We start from the raw sequence: 19,445 nt of genomic DNA, 5'->3' as shown, positions 1-19,445 counted from the left end.
ACATGCCTCTGTAAATAAAAATACACAAAAGAGAAGGTTTCTCTAGCTGTCTGAAGTTCTGTGATGGCTACAGAGCAACATGCCTGGCTTGGCAGCTGTGGCTGGATACAGCCAGCGGTGCTTGGTATTGACGGTGCGTGCTCAGATTTGTAAGAGATGAGATGAATGAGCTCTCAGAGTCTGTTCATCTCATTGTCTTGTAAGCAAACATTGTGCACTACACAGGACGTGTGGTAATTTAACCATCTACTATAAATTATACAATCAAGTTGGAAGCATTTCACTATGAAAATGTATTGCGCCCGTTTGAAAAATGTGTGTTCTCTCCAGGTACCTGTTGTGGCGGTAGCTGAAAATCTTAATAAAGCACAAACTATTTTATATTTCAGGACTTAGCCAACGTGAGTCATTTGTACAGTTTTAAGTCCAAACAAACTGCTAGTCAACTAAATTATAACTTATTACCACAGGCTACAGACTTTTAATACATTCTGTGGTTGGAACAGGACTGATTTACTGTTCTGGGCCCTGCCAGTAGTTATCATGCATCATTTCCCTAGAAATAAAAATAGCCCTACTGTGGTTATCCTTTGGACTGATAAAAATATATCTAACAAGATGTGTCAGAGGAACAAATTCAGAAAATAAAGGTAAAATATTAAATAGACTTATTATTTTATGTCTAAAGTACTACATCTTTCAGCTGCTGTGATGACTTTGGAATAAAGCAAAAGGTACTGCAAGAAGGAAAAAAGATCTAAAGGAGCAATCGAGCTCTGATAAAACCACATGGGGATAGCTGAATTGTCAGAGCTTTGCAAGAGTCAAAATTTACATAAAAATCAGTATTTAGGGATTAATGTGATATCATCAAAACGGATTTAATATGTGCATTTCTTTGCAAACAGTTTAAAAGCGGCAGTTCTATAATCCATTTCCAACACTAACCTTTAACTTGTAAGAGTAAAATAATCCTTTGCAACATTTCTAGAGTTCACGTTCTGCTGAGGAAACACAGCTCCCCTAAAAAAAACTCACTGGAAACCAAGAGAAGCAGAAGCGTATTGGTTTTCATAGGGATTGGTACTCCAGGTGCCCCCCCTGCTGTGACTATTGCTCGTCTGTACAGACTCTACCACGTGGCCCAGCTGGCAGAATCAGTGGGTTTTTGTGAATTTTTGGAGAGACCTTATTGCTGGTGCAATAAACTGATCCCCCTGACCAAACTCTGCAACTGTGTAGATGTCTAAGTGGACAGACTAGGAGGGGCTAGAGAATATTGTCTATAATTGCCTGTAAGCAGGCTTCTTCCCGGATTTCTACTGGGGATTTGAGTGCCTTCGCATACCAGACTTAAAGTATTAAAACATAAATATGAATGGATTTCTCTGAGAAATGAATATGGGCAGGCAGTTTAGGCACTATGTTGTAATGGATTTTTAGAACTATTTGACTTGGTGCTGGCTGATTTAGTAGTTTGCCAGAAATAGTCTGAGCAGAAACAACGGGAAGGAAGGTTTAGAAGCAGAGACTAATAGGTGGTGGTGTGGAAATTGCTTGGGAGTTTTGCTGAGAATGAGAGTTGTGGCAGGTGTGGGCTTTTTGTTTCTTTAAAAGTGGTTTAAGTACTTTAGCAAATGTGCTTTAGGTACATATACACAAATGTCCATAGGTACCTAAGGTCCACAGGTACCTATGTATACACGTATGTACCTATATATACACATACACGGATGAACATAAGGTCACCCTCCCATACAATTATTCATGAATGGGAGGCTTCTTCAACCTAGACACGACACCCTTTTTTCTTCTTTTTTAAAGACAGGACAGGACAGACCCTGCAGCGAAAGAGCTGAGCGCGTGTACCAACGGCACATGCCCCTTTTGTACCTTTATTGGTTACAAACCAACTTTCAGACCTGGTCCACTGGCCTGCAGTTCTGCCAACGGGAGCAAAAGATCCGTTTATGGTTACTGCTATTACAGCATACATTAACTGACCCTCGGAGTCTGACCTGCTTGCCCTCCTGCTTAGTGAGTCAATAAGAAAATCCTCTGGCTCTGCATGACTTGCTAAGACCTCAGACCTTCCATGCAGAATACGGTCTATCCAGAGAGGGAAAAACAAGGTGCCACTCCAGCTGGTAAAACAAAGATATTTTTAAAGTGCAGTCAGTAGAAACAGTCACTCGTATTCCATGTATAATCAAGGATGAAAAGGCCACGAAAAATACCACTGCGCTTTGCAAATGAGAGGTCAATTGAAATGTCAAGATATCAAATGTTAATGGATTGCATTTCCAATGATGGTTGGGACAGAAAACCATACCAAGTCAAGTCAGATGCCCTTCTGAGGAGAAGATGAGTTTTATGGCAGGAAAAGACAATAAACACCAGAAGTCTTTCTGGTTAACAAACTTGTGGCTGATGGAAAACAAATATATTTTGAAAATATAAAAAGCAGCGGGATTTTAACACAAGCTATAATCCCCAACTATGTTTCTGGAAGTCATTAAATCTACAGCAAATTTAAGCATATGCAGGTGTTTTGGGAAAACGCCATTGCTTTCTATTGAAGATTTTTAAAGGGACTAGAAAAGAAGAGAGTACAAAGGACACTCAAGGAAGGCAATGTTTTCTTCCCTGAAGCAAGAAGTCCATTCCAATATTCTCACAGTTCTATAGCAGTTCACGGGCTACATGGACCACTCTTAGAAGCATTCATTTTCCATTTTAAAAATCTAATTTTGCTCTTACAAAACTGTCGTATTACGTAGTGTTGGATGACATCAGGTTTTAGCCAAATCATTCTTTCACCTGCCCATATTTTCCTAAGGAATCAATTTTGCCATTTTCATAAAGGACTGTAATCTGAAACATTTATTTAGTGTGACATTATATCCAATCCTTAGTCAGAAGGGGATTGCCATGCAAAGAACTCATCTCTTTAATACGGAAAAAGGTGAAAAGAAATTGGTTATCTTCCTAACCACTATCTCTGCGCAACTAGTAGACACAGAGCCTTCCTTTCCCAATTGTGGAGAGACTTGCCTTGTGTCTATAGTAGCTCACTGGTGGCCTAACACACTTAAGAGGGAAAACAGCATCGTTAGTGGCTTTTGAGTAGGAAGACTCCTTGGTCTATACAACAGAGATATGTAATATCAGGAATGATGAACGGTGGGTAATCATTTGCTTTTTTGTGCAAGAATAACTGCTTGTGTGGATTCCAGTGAACATATGAGAAAAAGAGTTTTAAACAAACAAAAGAAAGTATCTTTTTGCATACTATGGTGCTCAATGCCACAGGATGTTGTGGGGACAAGAAGTATAAACAGAATATAATATTCTGTATAACAGAACAAAAAAGAACAGTAAATTTCCTCTCAAACATTAAACGAGCCACATTAATAAACTGAGCAATGAAAAGTAAATAGACCATTTCTACAGAAATCTTCGTCATGCTCCTAAACTAATAAGTTAGACAGTGGCACTATTAGGCTCTGTCCAAGGACTCGACATAAACCACGGTCTTTAAAAGGGAGATTTCTGATTCCAGTTTTGGGACACAAGAACTATGTCAACACAATGCAAAAACAAGGAAATTTTTCATGCTATTGACAACTGTGAATATTTTGTATATATTTATATATGTAAAAAAAGATATATATTGTAACAGATGTCAAAAGCAGTTAGATTCAAGTCAACTTATCAGTGTATGGCTTTTAGCCAAAAGCAATTCACATTTGCAGAAGTGTACTATCACATAAGTCTTAATAACAGAAATGTGTTTTTAAAAATGTATGTGATAAGTCACATATGGTAGAAGGAATCTGTACAGCTTTCAGCCCTTATGACAATGGAAGTTGCTAACTTTATTTTGCATAGCTGAAGAATATTAAAATTCATGTGAAATTCTCTCTGACATCTGAGAGCTAGAAAAGCAATGACTAGAAGCTAGACAAGCCTGAGCTGTACTAATTGTGGCTGTGACACTTACATAAATGCAATCCATATCTGCTACTGCTGTCTTAAAGACACTATTCTTACTTTTGGCCTGAGAGGTAATATTTTAGCTTACAATCATAATTGTATACAGGTACCTTAAGTAGTTACATCACTGAAAAATACTAGGCAGATTTTTCAGCTGTTTTGTTATGCAGAGTGTAATTAATATGTATAATGGATTCCCCAGGGTACTAATTGAAGCTGCCACCATGAACATAGTCAAAGAGAAGTTAAACAACCAGTTAGGGGAAACATGACAGGGTGAAATATGCACATGTAGGTGGAAAGAGAGAGACTGTCCATTTGGCCTGCTTCCATTCCAAAATGTTACACTTACTCAAGTCCCATAAAGGAATGTTTTGACCTAAATCACCCTTTCCCCCTCCACTCTCAAATCTTTCTGGTGGATTCATTCATAGAATCATAGAATGGCAAAGGCTGGAAGGGACCTCAGAGATCATTTAATCCATCCTCCCTGTCATGGGCAGGGATGCCTCTCAACTAGATCAGGCTACTCAAGGCTCCGTCCAACCTGGCCTTGAACACCTCCAGGGAGGGGGCATCCACAACCTCTCTGGGCAATTCATTCCAAAGTCTTACCACCCTCGTACTGAAGAATTTCTTCCTAAAATCTAATCTAAATCTGTTCTCCTTCAACTTAAACCCATTTCCCCTTGTCCTATCAGTGGACACTCTTGTAAAAAGTCCCTCCCCAGCCTTCCTGTAGGTTCCCTTCAGGTATTGGAAGGCAGCTATTAGGTCCCCCGGACCTAGTAAGGACACTATTAATTGGGCATCAGTGTCACATACACGCTGTTTAACGACTGTAAGGCTCAATGTCTCTGTTATATGTGGGAAACCTCAATTCAGTTAAGCCATTCCTGAGAATTTGACTCAAAATATTTTTAAAAAGGTGAATGAATGATAAATGATTATTTTGGAGTTGTTCCCAGGACGCTCATCACATTGCAACTCCTGGATCCTCTAGAATGTGAGGTAAAAACATAGCCCATTTCACGCTCTCTATTAACCACCAGCTAACAATGACTTTAATTCAGCTTGCACTGAATGTGAACCAGCCCTATAGGCAAGAAAGGTCCCTTGTCTTATTAGAAGTTTCATGTGCTATCAGGTCCCTGCTGGATCCTATTTCTAATTTTTATCAGATTGAATGAAACATAAAGAGAGAGTGAATTGTGACTATCTTGCATCTTACCTAATCACTCCAAGGAGCCTTCATACACATTTTGCATTCACTTTAAAAGGTGTAAATGACTATACATGAAGGAAGCCAAGTGAGAAGTAGAGCTGTATTCTTTTGTTACGTGTGCTAAAACACAATGATTTGTGAGTCCTGTCAGTGCATGTTCTTACAAATATAAAACCATTCCATTCCAAAAGCCAGCACGATCAGCAAACTACTATGAAAATACGAACATTTCCTCTGTCTGTAACAGGAATATACAGTTACTGGGACTTAGTTAAACTGCAATGATCACCTACTGAAGCTAAAAATATGTGTTTTATTGGTACATAAGAGCCCATTAAGACTGGAGTATTCATTATTTAAACAGAATCACTGATTGCTGGTAGCTTTAACTGAAAACGCCTTTTCTCAAAGAGCCAGGACATCTATATAGCAACTTTCTTAATTCAATGATATATGGTTGAGTGTTGCTGCTAGTGCCCTAAGATTTAAGAACTTCTCATAAAATGCCCTGGAAATTGCTCCCTGGTAGCTTGCTCATCCTTCACAGAGCCCTGTTGTAAAGAGCAGAAACATACGTGTGTGTATGGTGTGAGAGAGACACTCGCACAGAGTGAGAAAGAGCTTTTAATCAACAGGATGGCAAAGCCTTGATACATAGGTGCAAAATATTCCCATGTGTCTAGAAATCATTTGGCACATTCCTAGTTACTTCCCCCCTGTCAGACCTTCTCAAGGATTGCAATTAAAAATAATAATCTTTTTAGCATGTACAAACCTCCCCAAGGCTAGGAGCACTATGTATTGAGTATGACTGTGATATTATTTGGCAGCTATTCATAGACAACACCTTAATTTATGGAAACTGGATGAAACTTGGGGAGTGTAATCATTAGGGACACATGAGAAATCGAAATCTTTCCTCAATGATACTGACCTTTTTATAGCTATGATTAGGGGCAACTTGAATTCTATTATCTCTTATCACCCTGCTTACTGTCCCAGTCTTTCTCAAGATTGCATAAAACAACTCCGTTAATTTTGCATTTTCAAACGGATATAAAAATAACTTACTTTACAGGAATGTTTCTCAATTTTGTCTTTTCAGCAGCCTGTAAACAGAAGAGGGGTGGGGGAAACAAACGGTCAAGGAACACACCGAATCATAACCAAGCCGCAAGCAAACATCAACCCGCGGATGCTCTTCGGAAGCTGCAGGAGCCCGACCCTTTTGGAGAGATTGTGCTACAGGTTTTAAAGCCTCCTGCCCCAGTTTGAGATATCGGTGTGGTTTGTTTATTTTTAATGGCCACGAGTGTTTAGGAACTGCTCATTCAGGGCGATTACTTCATTTCCCGCTCCAAGGTCTGGCCCCTTTGTCACAAGCTATCTGTCCATATCTGGAACAAGAACAACAACAGGAAAAAATAAAGGGAAGAATGGACTCAGTTTCCAAAACAGTTTTTATTCGCCAACAACAGAAAAGGGCAAAGGATGACCAAATGTTCAGATCAATTTCCTCTTGTGAAACCTTTGAGAAAACACACTCCAAATCATCTAAATGAGTAAATCTTTGGGCCTCTCGGCCTGCACCACCTCAGACATGGAGCCTGGTTCCAGTTTATTGCTGAACCCATTGATCTGTGTACAGTCCATTTATCATTCATGAAAAGAGCCAGTGATCTTCACAGTATATTAGAAGAAACAACTCAGATCATCTGTCAACGGCCCTCTTATTTCTGTTTCCCTCTCCACGGGGATTTCATCTCCTTCGATTCTTCTTGAATTAAAATGTTGCTAAGCAACACAGCTGGGGGCACCGATGGCAGAGCCGCACCAGTCTATCACACTGGTTAAGCTGCTCGAGATTTTAGCGGAGATTTTTTTTTTTTTTTAATGCTTCTATGGCATAATTATGTAATCTGAACCCACCTTGCATCCCCTCTCTGTTTTTTTTTCCGAACAGGTAAATAACGTTTTGATGCAAGAGGGCTTGAAATATCACCTTCAGATAAACTAGAGTTGTCGTATCATGTCAGAGAATCCCTCCTAGCGCTTGCAGAACCAGACTGCAACAGATTTACATGCGGAAAGCGGTCAGATGGTTAGTGAGATTACAAGCACGGATAGCGGTGAAAGGCAGAATTAAGACAACTGATCCATAAACCTATTACAGTAAGGAAAGTTCTAGTGCTTAATTACCTTCCGAGATATTTTTATAAAGCCTACCAAAACTGAACAGAGGAGTTTTGGTGAGGAACTTTAACCTCTGCTATGCTTAGCAATGGGAATAAAATGGTTCCCATATAGGAGCTGCTAATATTAGTGGTCCTGAAAAACGCTCACATAAGCCCTTGAGGAATTAAATCCTTTATGTAAACTGACCAACATTTGAAACCTCTGGGACTCGCACAACTGGGTTCCAGATTTTGCCAGAATGAGTTTTCCTTTGGGCTTTACAATGGGGGTAGTTTTTCAAAATACCTGCTGTTTTAGCACTTCTGCTTCCAATCACAGCAAAGATAAAATCTGTACTTAAATCAATGGAAATCCCTGATAATGAGTTTAAAATTTGGGAGAAAGAATATAGAGCTCGTGAGAGCTGAGAGGGGGCAATAGCAATCCTCTGGGTTGGCTCTCAGAGTGCGAAGAAAAATGTGTTTGTTTCATTCGGATTATATTTTCCATCCAAAGAATAAATCAATGAATGCATGATAGGAAACAATTATATTAATTGTATGGTAGGGTTGCTAAATAAAACACTTAAACCTCAGGAAATGCTAAACTTAAGATTGCACAAGTAAGTGTTACAGACTCAAACCTAATCATGGTCTCTCAAACAAGCCTATGACGAAATGAGGTCTCTACCTCATTAGTGAGATAATGTGAGTTGTGTCTCTTTCCAGTGATACTCTTCCACATCTCCCTTTTTCAGCTGCCACGTGTAAACACAGAGTCAGAACCATGTTATTAAGAAATCTGAGTAATAAACTACATGTAATGACACACAAATACTTCATTTAAAATGGATTAAAATGCCATCAAAAACAGCATTTCAGTTTTCCAAGCCTCTCACTAAATGCCAAGTTTCACTACCATCCTGCAAGGAACTGAAACTACTTTTAAAGCTCATAAACAGCCTTCCACAATGGCAGAAGTTTTTTTGGCTGTACAGTGATATTTTGCTTGACCGTTCTATATACCAAATAGCTGGACTATAACAATTCTCAGTTCAGGCATGTGAAACTTGAATACAAATCAGCTTTTACTTCCACTTGAATTATTCAAAAATCACCACACAAAAATTAATTTCAAAATATAGATAAAGAAAAGGAAAACAGAAGAGTAGAGAGTGTCTAGGATCACAAGTAAATAATAATAATGCAGTTGATTCTGACACAAAGTAAAGTAGAAGATATTCTGGAGAGCATGTGCACAATGGTATGAACTAAACTGTTTACATGAAACATAAAGAAGATGAAGACATTTCAGGGAGCAAGAACTGGCAATGTCAAAGTCATAGAATATTAAAGAGCAGAGTCTAAACTGGACGTTTGATTTTTGACTATTTAGCTATATTGATAGCAACTGTTTACCCTGAAAGAAACATCTTAGCTTTAGGAACAACGAATTATAGATATATTTTATTTTCTTGGACCATGAATATTCTAGCATATATCTTTCTTTAGATTTTTACATGGAGAATTTTCACAGTTTTTTCCCTTTGTTACAGGGAGAAGGCATTTTCTTAACTCTTAAGTAAAGGTACATGCTGGAGGGACAATGTCCTTCACACGCATGCTCACTCATACAGAGTTTTAAATAAATATTGGAAACACTCAGGTTAATCTACGTGTCAGCCTAGTTTAATGTAGGATGATCAAGAAACTGGTCATTTCCTATTACAAATGATGCAGTTTGCCTCTGAGTGGGACCATGGTGATGTTAAACACAGCACAGAATATGTCAGGGATTCCATCTGAGAAACAAATGCAGGATCCAGCTTTCTGCTTTTATTTGTCTTGTAGGTGTTGCTCATTCATTTTTCAAAGTGTATTTGTTGTGATATCATGAGCATGCCCAGTGGCAGAAGATAAAGAAAGGCAAAATCAAAGTGACATTGAGTAACTCTACACATTAAGCTTTGATGCAGAAACATATTGTTTGAAAATATTTGGTGTGCAGCAGGTCTGTCAATTAGAGCTAATTATTTTTCTCTGATCAGGAAGAATGCAATCTTGTTTTAGGCAGGTTTCTTTGAAATGCACGTCTTTTATATAACTTCATTATAGGGAAATACTTCTTCCAAATTACTTTTTTTCTGGGCTGCTTAGCTATTGACTCAAATTGTCTGTGTTGAGTAGTTCTCTCTGCTTTGATAATTAACTTTTGATCATTACTGAATTTAGCAGCTCGAGTCAGATGTGTTCATAGCCATCCTCCTCAACTACTTCAGTGTTCATCGCCTTTAATCTTTGAACAAAATGATCTCATTGAGCCTCCATCAGCCTCGCTACTCAGTTAATAATTCCTGTTTCTCATCTTCATGGCTGAGTTTGATTTGGTTTAGACTTGATGCAAGCTTTTGATTATTAATTTAAGATATTTCAAAGACAAACATGTTTTAAGAGTTATTTTTTTATCTTATATTCCTAGGCTTTTACAAATAAGAAACTGGTTTTAACTCCACAACGATTCCTAAACTTCACGTATTAAAAGTACTGTCTAGAATCGAAGCAGGTAGGAGGTCCCTAAACCACGATGCATGTGCTCTGAGTGGGAGATGAGGCTGCCAAAGATTGGCATGAAATTGGACTGGTATAATGTAATATTCAATGGGTGTTAGGAGAATTACATCATGGGACCTTAGCTAATTTTGAGCTCGAAAACATGCATTAAAATAATTTAGGATGATTAGAAAATGGAAGCTAGAGTGAACTAGACAATCATTTCACTTTAATTTGTAATTTCCTTCTGATTTTTTTTTTACATTTATGGCTTTTCCATAATTGTGCCTCTGCTCTCCAAGACCTTATTTCAACAGCTGACTCTAGTGTTGAATAAGAAGAAAGAAGATGAAGAATACATGAAAAGCAATAAGATACAGAGGATCATCCCTCAGAAAGTACTTGCTCAGGGATGTTTTCCCATGACTTTTATAACTGTGAATGACTCCTATCTCTTCTGCTGCATTACACCTGATTTTGGTGCTGGTTGTTTCAGCATTAGTTCAAGAACCACCTGCACTGTGCTTTACTTGATCCGCAGTGTGGATTATTATCCGCTAACTTATTTCGTTAGCACATATTTAACCATTACACAAAAGATTAAACATGGGAATAAGCACAAACTGCTTCTAGATTGAGCACAAGGACTGCAAAATTTGAAAAATGATGCTTTTCTTTGTCACTATCAATTACTGGACTGGCTTTTCAATAGAAAGAGCCAGAAAAAGTGGTCTAGTCAGTACAATTTTTCCATATCACGAAGACCTATGGAGAATGAACTGACAAGAGTCTGACTCAAAAATATCAAAGCAAAATAACTGGCATCTGCAGAAGGCAAATCAGATTTTGGTCAAGTGTTACAGGGGAAGTGACTGCTATCCAAAGAAAATATTTATTTTCCATTGCATAACTGAAAATACAGGATTTTCAGGGAAAAGCGTTTGATTCCGAGGAAGTGAGATTAGACAAAAAACATTCTTTAAGAATGCCTCCTCAACCTCTTTCTTCAGAAGCACTGATCAGCCACCTAGGGCAGGAATTGCTGAGCCTCAAAATGTCTCTTAGTGTAAGACAGATGGCACTTCATGTCAATGAACATGTTGGCAGAAGAAAGAAGGCCGCCATGCTTTAGCTTTTTCCATGAGCTGCTGCAAATATAACTTTGGTTAATCTCCCACTTTCTAACCAGCTCTGTGTGTTTGAGTGAATACATAAGTGGCTCACCACAACTGAGCTTATAACCCACCATGCTGTTCTCCTGTCCTGTAGGTATAGAAGAGACTCCCTGGAGACCTAATTCAACAATCTAACAAAAAATAAGAGAAACTTTCCATATATGTTGAGTGATATGTATAGTTTTATGCATGTATGTATGTATGTATGTATATATGTATCTATTTATCTATCTGTCTTCATAGATTATAATTTGTCTTGGAATGCCTTACCTATGATCCTAAGTAACGAACCAAACCCCACTACTTATCGACTGCGCTGTATTGTGCTCTGATTCTGTAATGATACAGTTGGTGCTAACTGCAACTTCCTGTGGAGGAGAAGAACGTAGTGTGCAGCAAACAAACCATCCAGAATCGTGCTGGGAATCGGAAAGCCCAAACGCAAGGGCTGAAGGATTAGTATGAGATGATATATGCATAAATATGTATGTCGTGTTCCTTTTTTTCCCTCTTCTTTACTTCATTGGTTACACTCTCCTCTACCTGTCCCCTAACGTCAACAGAGGAGATTGTATTTCTTTCTTGCTAATTGCCTTTGACGTGAAGTTGGCAACCTTGTATTTGAGATTCTGTGTGCAATGTTCTGGGTCAGTCTCCCCTCGAGGACAAAAAGCCCAATGTTCCTGTATCTAAGACCAAAAACAATGGAGAAGATACTCTCCTCATCATGCTGTATTTTTTAAAAATGAGTATTTTTCCTTTGGAAGCTAAATATGTGGGATGGAGCAGCTAAGATCCATTTTTTTTTTAAATATCAAGTCACCAGGCATGTAGTATCTACAAATAAGAATGGTTCATTGAACTCTCACTGTGTATGAACCACGGAGAACTTCTAATCATTGCTTTGAGCAATGCAGTAACCTTCATGGCTTCACAGAGAGATGCTCAAGAATACCTGAAATACTGGAAATTTAATTTCAATTGGTGCAGTGCAGGCTGGGTAAAATGAAAAACAAGAGTTTAAGTGACCAAATCTAAACCAGTCTGTCTGTGGGTTAGGAATCACCTTCATCCCTGATGTAAGCGAACTGCTTTTAATTGAGCGACAACACAGATTATTTCGGCTTCAGTCAGCACTTTTTCCCAAATCTCTACATTTCCCTGGCCAAAGGTGGAAAACAAAACAAGGAAACGTGCAATGAAAAACATGGTCCCTTCCCATTCTTGAAGGACTATTCTGTATTTTTCTAAGAAATGGAGAAAAGAGCTACACACACTGAATGCATGCTGCCCTCTGAGGAGTACTTGTTGCTTCTGTACACACACCTGAGCTGATTTTAAATTCTCTAATGTGGGTACTATGAACATGGTTGCTTTTGGGGCACAGACTTCAGCTTACTCAGCGGATCAGTGAACTTGACAACACAACCTGTTATGGCTGTCTGTGAGCAAACAGACTTACCTCAAAGATAACTCACATGACATGTACACTTATTTTAGGCACAGCCTGGACTTGAGTAACAACGTACATTGAGAGAAGAAGCTTGGAATGGTGCCTTCCTTCCCCAGTAAGTTTCACATACGCTGGATTCTTTCAAAAATGCTTTTGTTTGGAAGTCGCTAATTGTACTAATTTCTCCTCCAGCCAACAAAGAAGAAATTGTAGCAGGACATTACAAATTCTACTGACTCAACTTCTGTATTCACACAAAACATTTTCAAGTTGCTTTACAAATGTTAATCAATGTCTTATGAGGTCTAGTTGATTTAAATGTTAAATTAAGTTGGCTTTTAAATTGGCTTCAAACTGAAAGAGGGCAGATTTAGATTAGATATAAGGAAGAAATTTTTCACTCAGAGGGTGGTGAGGCACTGGCACAGGTTGCCCAGAGAAGCTGTAGATGACCCATCCCTGGAAGTGTTCAAGGCCAGGCTGGATGAGGCTTTGGGCAACCTGGTGTAGTGGAGGGTGTCCCTGCCCATGGCAGGGGGGTTGGAACTAGATGATCTTTGAGGTCCCTTCCAACCCAAACCATTCTATGATTCTATGATTCTATGATTCTATGATTCTATGATTTGAACGCTCTGACAAAACCAACTGACTTGGTCATTGCAGAGTTGTGTGGCAGAGAACAGAACTCCTGGCTAGAGCTAGGCTTCATTTTTCGTAAGAACTGTTTTATTTGAAAAACAAATACACAGTCCTGGTGACAGAAAAAGTTGGGAAAATTGTATTGAATGGTCCATGTTTAGGAAAAAAATTCAAATTGAAATTCTGGTTTGAATCATCATTTCCTAGCAAATAATCTGTTCCAAATTCATTGCAAATGACTTAGGCTTAGCAGATGATAATTCTATTGTGAAAATATAAAACATCTAGCTAGGAATAAAACCCAGTATTTGTCACCTTCTTATTTCCTGATGATTTTTCTAAAATGTGTGTTTGGTTCAACACTCCAGATGGCTAATAAATTAAAAAGAAAAATCCATTATTTGTTCGGTTTACTCCATAGCTGCATTTTAACATGTTAATCACATGATTAAAAATCTTAAGGAGGCAAAAGAAACAGAGAAAAGGTCAAGAGACATTCATAAGAGGAACAAAAAGTCTCCTCTAAACTTCCTTCAAGAAATAAGCAGCGAAAGGCTAGATTCAAAGAATTTCCTGCGACCTCATTGTGCAGCTGCAGTCTCCAGAACCTGCGTATTCCTCAGTTTTCCAGTTCTAACAAAAGGAGAGTAACTCTTTGTATCTCCATGCCTGAAATGGACCTGAACACTGCTGATATTCTGAGGTCTTATACTGAGGTGTACTTTTAATGTGCAATGTGTGATTGTTACTTTTGCAGCGTTCACACAAGTCATAACTTGTTGAGTCGAAATGGAAGGGAGGATAGGCAGACACCTCAGAAACAGCCCCTTGTACCCCTGCTCATTTGCAGTTTATGCCCTTAGATTTTCCTTTGCAGCAAAGGCCTTTATCTCATTCCTTCGGGAGTCCAACCCATCCTTAGTCTCTTCCCTACTTTAAATCAATGAAGAGTTCTCTAGACTTGAGAAGCAAAAGGGCAGAGTCAAAGAGTACCAGCAGTGGCAGTGCTGGGAAGATGTGAACTGATGTTACTATTGTTCATGTCGCCCATTTATTTCCTGTGCAGAACTAAAGACTTCAAGGATTTTAATTTATACTGAACATTACATCTATACTGAACGTTAAATCTATTATGAACAGGCAGCAGAGGTAACAGAGGTAAACACACATGAAATAATTCTTTGCTGACCTTGGTCTGGTTTAGCACATTGCTCAGATGACTTAGCTAAATTGCACAGCTCCAAAAATTATACTTAATAGTATTGCCATGAAATCAGTAATTTAGTGAAGCAGACACGCTCCCTGTGAGAGTACCCTGCCCAAATCAACTGCACTGTCACACTGTGGTCCTGACCTGTCCCTAGGAGTGGGCAGAAGGTCTGTTCTGGGGAGATTCATCCTGAGGGCACAGAATGGAGCGCCTCCAACCCCAGCAAACCCTGCAGTGGCAGATGTATTCATCGTAAGAAAAATTAAGGTGTTTAGTTCTCACTACTGTTCTCCTTCTGGAATACCTCCAGGGGAGATCAACTTTCACTTCTTTTCCCCTTATTCTAGCTGACAGAAGCTAATTACTGGATTTATCATGCCCTTTTCATCACCTCCTTTACACTTGTTCTGGCCACCTATGAGTCCCTCCCTTCAGACTTTTGCAACTCCCCCAGTCTCAAAGCCAGCACTACCACTATCCTCTACTAGTGTGAAAAACTCCCAAGAATTTAGATTTTGAAGTTCACAGACGTTTGCTTGGGCTTTTACAAAAGACCGACACTGCAGATGGCCAGCGTAAGAAAGCCAGACACTTTCTTTCCCAAAATGCTTCACAAGGCATGCATGATAAAAATCACACTTTCCTTTTGAGGAGAAAAAGGAGATAAATGTTTCCTATGTGGTCGGATTAGTGAGTGCTGAGCACTGAGATGGCCCACAGATATCACAGACTTCAGATTTATTTTTATAGGACAGTATGGTCATGTCTGGCTTTTCTCTTAACAACAACAATGCTGGTGTCAATCAATTATCTCACCTGCTGCTGCCTCTGCTTGCTGCCAAAACAATACAGGGATTTTGCATAAGTGGCATACATAGGAAGAGGCCCTGGGGAAATATATTTTTCCTTCATGTTTATAATAAAGACTCCTTTGAAAAAAAATGTGTGCACAAGCATGCACATACACAGAGTACACGACCGATCCTGTGGACTGAAAGCTACATCTCCCTTCTCCCCCCCACCTCAAAAAGGCTGGCAGATCTCCAGCGTTTGGTCCTCATGGCCGTCTTGAGGAAAAACTGGCCTTCGCACCTCTATTTAATTAGTGATGGAGGCATCGTGTCTTTTTAAAGCTTCTCCTTCAGGTCAATGATGTCTTACGGTACGGCTGACAGCCTGGCTGCGTCAGGCTGGTACCATGGAAAACTAAACCCAAGAGAAGCACCTGTTTATGAGAGCACTGATGGGCTATGAAGTCCCTGCTTATTTGTGGGGAAGTGAGGAGAGGACTTCTTGCAGATGTATTAATCCTTCTTTTCAACTAAGGCATTTCATTCCCCCTGTGTTAGGGCTGCCTGCCTGCCAGTATTTTGTTTTCCTGCATTATTTCCTCTACTGCAGCAGAGGGTTTTTGAGACACTGAGCTGCCAGCACGTACCAGCAACCCATGGAAAAGGCAAGTCAGTGGGAGGGATGGGGCTGCTCCAGCTCCCGTGCTGGTCCGGGCAGCTGCTGCCCCAGAGCCCAGCTAAAAGCATGGCTGCAATCTGCAGGGGCAAACTTCTTGTTGTTGATCTGTAGTACTGTGCACTCTACAGCAACCATTTGTCCTGAGGGTTGTATTAATCCCCTTCCTCACTGATGGATGACCTCCACAATAACAACACGTGCGGAAACAATTACACGAGATTCTGTGAATTTGAAGAAGTTACAAGCTTTTGATAGCACTATGTATTTTAGCGGCGTGCCACGTCTTTCGCTCACAACTGCAGCAAGCTCAGTCCAGATCTCAGAGCGGTTACTGAAAGCTTCTGCTGATAATAAACAAATATATGATATGAACCTACGTCACTACCATGTGAATTATGACCTTAGACTTCTCAGCCATCAAATCTCTTATTACCGAAGATTTGTCTAATGGAAGCTGGAGTATTCATTTTACACAGTTGACGATATATGGCTGTTTCAACTAGTGTTGTGCAGAATAAAATAATTTGAATATCAATTAAAAGGGACTGAGGTAACAAGAGGAGATGTATCTTCACAAAAGGATTTTTCATGGTTATAGACTGACAAGGTTGGAGAATGACTGTATTATCCTAATAGCTTCTGTTTCCATTAATGGCTTAATGAAAACATTTCCCTACAATTATAAACCATGACTGTAGATCTTAAACACTGGAATGTGGGTTCTTTATCAAAACATACGCTGCTGTGGCTACAACTGATGCTGCATCGCTCTGGGATTTCAATGGAACCCAATGACAGATAAACTGTTTACATTAAAAGACTCTATCAAAGTTATTTTGCACCTAGTTTCATCTTAATCCATCTGATTTTTCTATAGCTTTGACAAGATGACCTCTCTCACTGTGTGTGCAGTATTGATGTCATTACTGAAGAGCTGTTCCTCAGCCTTTCTGCTGATAACAAAGTAAATGGAAATGTAGAGAAACCTTGGGGAGGTAAACAGCTTGTTCAGGATCCAGCTAAAAAAATGGGAAAAATTACAACAGGAAAGGATATCTATTGTTACAAGGAAAATGGTCACTGTTCCACTTTAAAAGGTGTTTACATGGTATGATGAAGGCATACTGTGTCTTAGAATTTCATAAATTTCTAAAAAATTTAACTTGAGTAAAGGCTTTGAAAGGTGAGTATGCACTATAAGAATTTAAAGTTCAGTCTACGGCTGATCACCTTTTTAGACTCAGCTACAAAGTCAAACACTGTGTATGTAATTACCTAATGCTAACCTAGTGAAAAAGAATTATGTCTGTGTAAAATACAAATGACAGAGCAGGGCCATGGATTATACGCATGTCTTGAGTTTGTATGGTTATCAGAGAAGTGGCAATAAAGTGGCAATTATTAACGGAAGGAGAAAAAAAATCACATAGAACAGAAAAACATCCTATTGATTTGTTCTGCCAAAACCACTATATACGTAAAATACTGAAAATGGAGCAGGTCTGTAACAACTATCAAAGTTTCTTTGGTTCAAAAACACACAAAATGCCAGCAATGTGCTTTAAATTAAGTACCCGTTTCAAAGGTTAACAGGACTATTCCTTAGGCAGAAGAACAAAGAGGAGCTGGTTAAAGAAAATTGGGTACACTACAGCTACTTAACATACTGTATCCAGGCACAACTCATTTGGATGGCTTTGAGCTCAAAGCTAATTTGAATTATACAGTGGTGCTTTAAAGAACAAAAATACTAACCTGTGTTTTATCTAAGCTCTTTTAGCTGAACCGAGCTACTAATTAAAAATCTTCACTACTCTTCCTAATTTCTGATGTATTTTTTTAACAGAGTAATAAAGCCATCTAAAAGCTCTGTCCTTCCTCACAGAAGAATGTTAACATTAGCACCTCTGAAATGCCTTGTCATCTAATGGTTTTACTAATAACATGTCTGTCATCTGCCTTGACTCTCGTAGCCAATCTAAAACGATTGTGCGGTAGGACTTCTGAACGCAATAGCGATGCGTGCGCCAACATTTCTCTCAGTGACAATACTGCAAGAGTTTACAATCCAGGCAATGCTTAAATGTAACAATATCTCTCAAGTAATACATTAAACAGATGTGTACCTGATATTATAAATATGTGACACAAAAATCTATTGGGTTGGTCAGTGTGCATATTAAAAACCATTCAAGTAGGTCAAATTGTGGATAACTTAAAACTTTAAAGACAGCAATTTTAATAAAACTGTCAATACAATTTTCTTTGTAAAAACATTTGAGACTGATTATGCTGCTTATATTGAAAGAGAAACACAAGGTCTATATCTTTAGATCTTTTATTGAACTGTGAGCACAGCATCAATAACTGCTTCTCAGCTGTAAATGAAAATTGATTCCAGATCTAACCCGTCATTTTCTGTGTATCTTTAATCCCAAATCACCCGCAACGAGACACAAGAATCAGCATTTTGTCTATGGGACAAAGCACATGTCATATGGTGAGCTCCAGAGTGTCTACACTGAAGACACTGTGGGCTGTGTTTACACGTGTTAGATGCAGGCGATAACTGCGGTCTCTCCAAGCGAGGCCCAGAAAGTGATGATGGGAGTTTGCAGCTGGAGTGGAGTGACTGGTAACTTGCCTCATGTTCTGTTGCAAAGATCAATACGGTCCAAAGCTTTATAGACGGAAAGTATGAAGGGACCTGCAATGAACATCTCATTGGACCTCCTGCACATCACAGTCCAAAGAAACTCACTTGGTAACTTGTACAAGTGCACAAATCCCAAAAGTCTAAAAGGACAGAGAATCACAAGGTTTCCGAATGTAGGAAAGGTGAAGGTTTCCCTTGAAGTGCAAGGCATTTAAAAAATACGTGTGCTTCCTGTCTGGCCAGTTCATGTATTTTTTATGTGATCGGAAGCATGCATGTTTGGAATCCCTGAATATTCAGACCATAATCTGTTTCTTAAGAAGATATTTGGGAGAGCTTAGAAGATTTGAATAAATTCTGATCACTCAGAGTGAGATGTAGCTCACATTGACAAAAGGAAAAACATTTTCATAGAATCATAGAATCATAGAATGGCAAAGGCTGGAAGGGACCTCAGAGATCATCTAATCCAACCTCCCTGTCATGGGCAGGGATGCCTCTCAACTAGATCAGGCTACTCAAGGCTCCGTCCAACCTGGCCTTGAACACCTCCAGGCAGGGGGCATCCAAAAGCTCTCTGGGCAATCTATTCCAAAGTCTCACCACCCTCGTACTGAAGAATTTCTTCCTAAAATCTAATTTAAATCTTTTTTCCTTCAACGTAAACCTGTTTTCCCTTGTCCTATCAGTGGACATTCTTGTAAAAAGTCCCTCCCCAGCCTTCCTGTAGGTTCCCTTCCGGTATCGGAAGGCAGCTATTAGGTCCCCGAAAAGTCTTCTCTTTTCAAGGCTGAACAATCCCAGCTCCCGCAACCTGTCCTCGTAGCAGAGGTGCTCCAGCCCCTGGATCATCTTTGTGGCCCTCCTCTGAACATGCTCCAACAAATCTATGTCTCT

The 19,445-nt window shown here is 39.3% G+C and overlaps 1 protein-coding gene across 1 annotated transcript in view; it reads right to left on the bottom strand.

The window, feature by feature from the left end:
- Positions 1–19,445, bottom strand: part of AFF2 (ALF transcription elongation factor 2) — a 337,798-nt gene that overhangs the window by 66,532 nt on the left and 251,821 nt on the right. Inside the window, exon 9 of the mRNA XM_086619910.1 lies at positions 6,293–6,330. Within this exon, the coding sequence (XP_086476036.1) occupies positions 6,293–6,330 (38 nt within the window). The remainder of the gene's footprint in view (positions 1–6,292; positions 6,331–19,445) is intronic.

Source organism: Tauraco erythrolophus, chromosome 13 (assembly GCF_009769465.1).
Source record: "Tauraco erythrolophus isolate bTauEry1 chromosome 13, bTauEry1.pri, whole genome shotgun sequence".
NCBI lineage: Eukaryota > Metazoa > Chordata > Aves > Musophagiformes > Musophagidae > Tauraco > Tauraco erythrolophus.
Note: the sequence above shows the minus strand (reverse complement) of the source record. Positions and strands in the feature narration are given on the sequence as shown.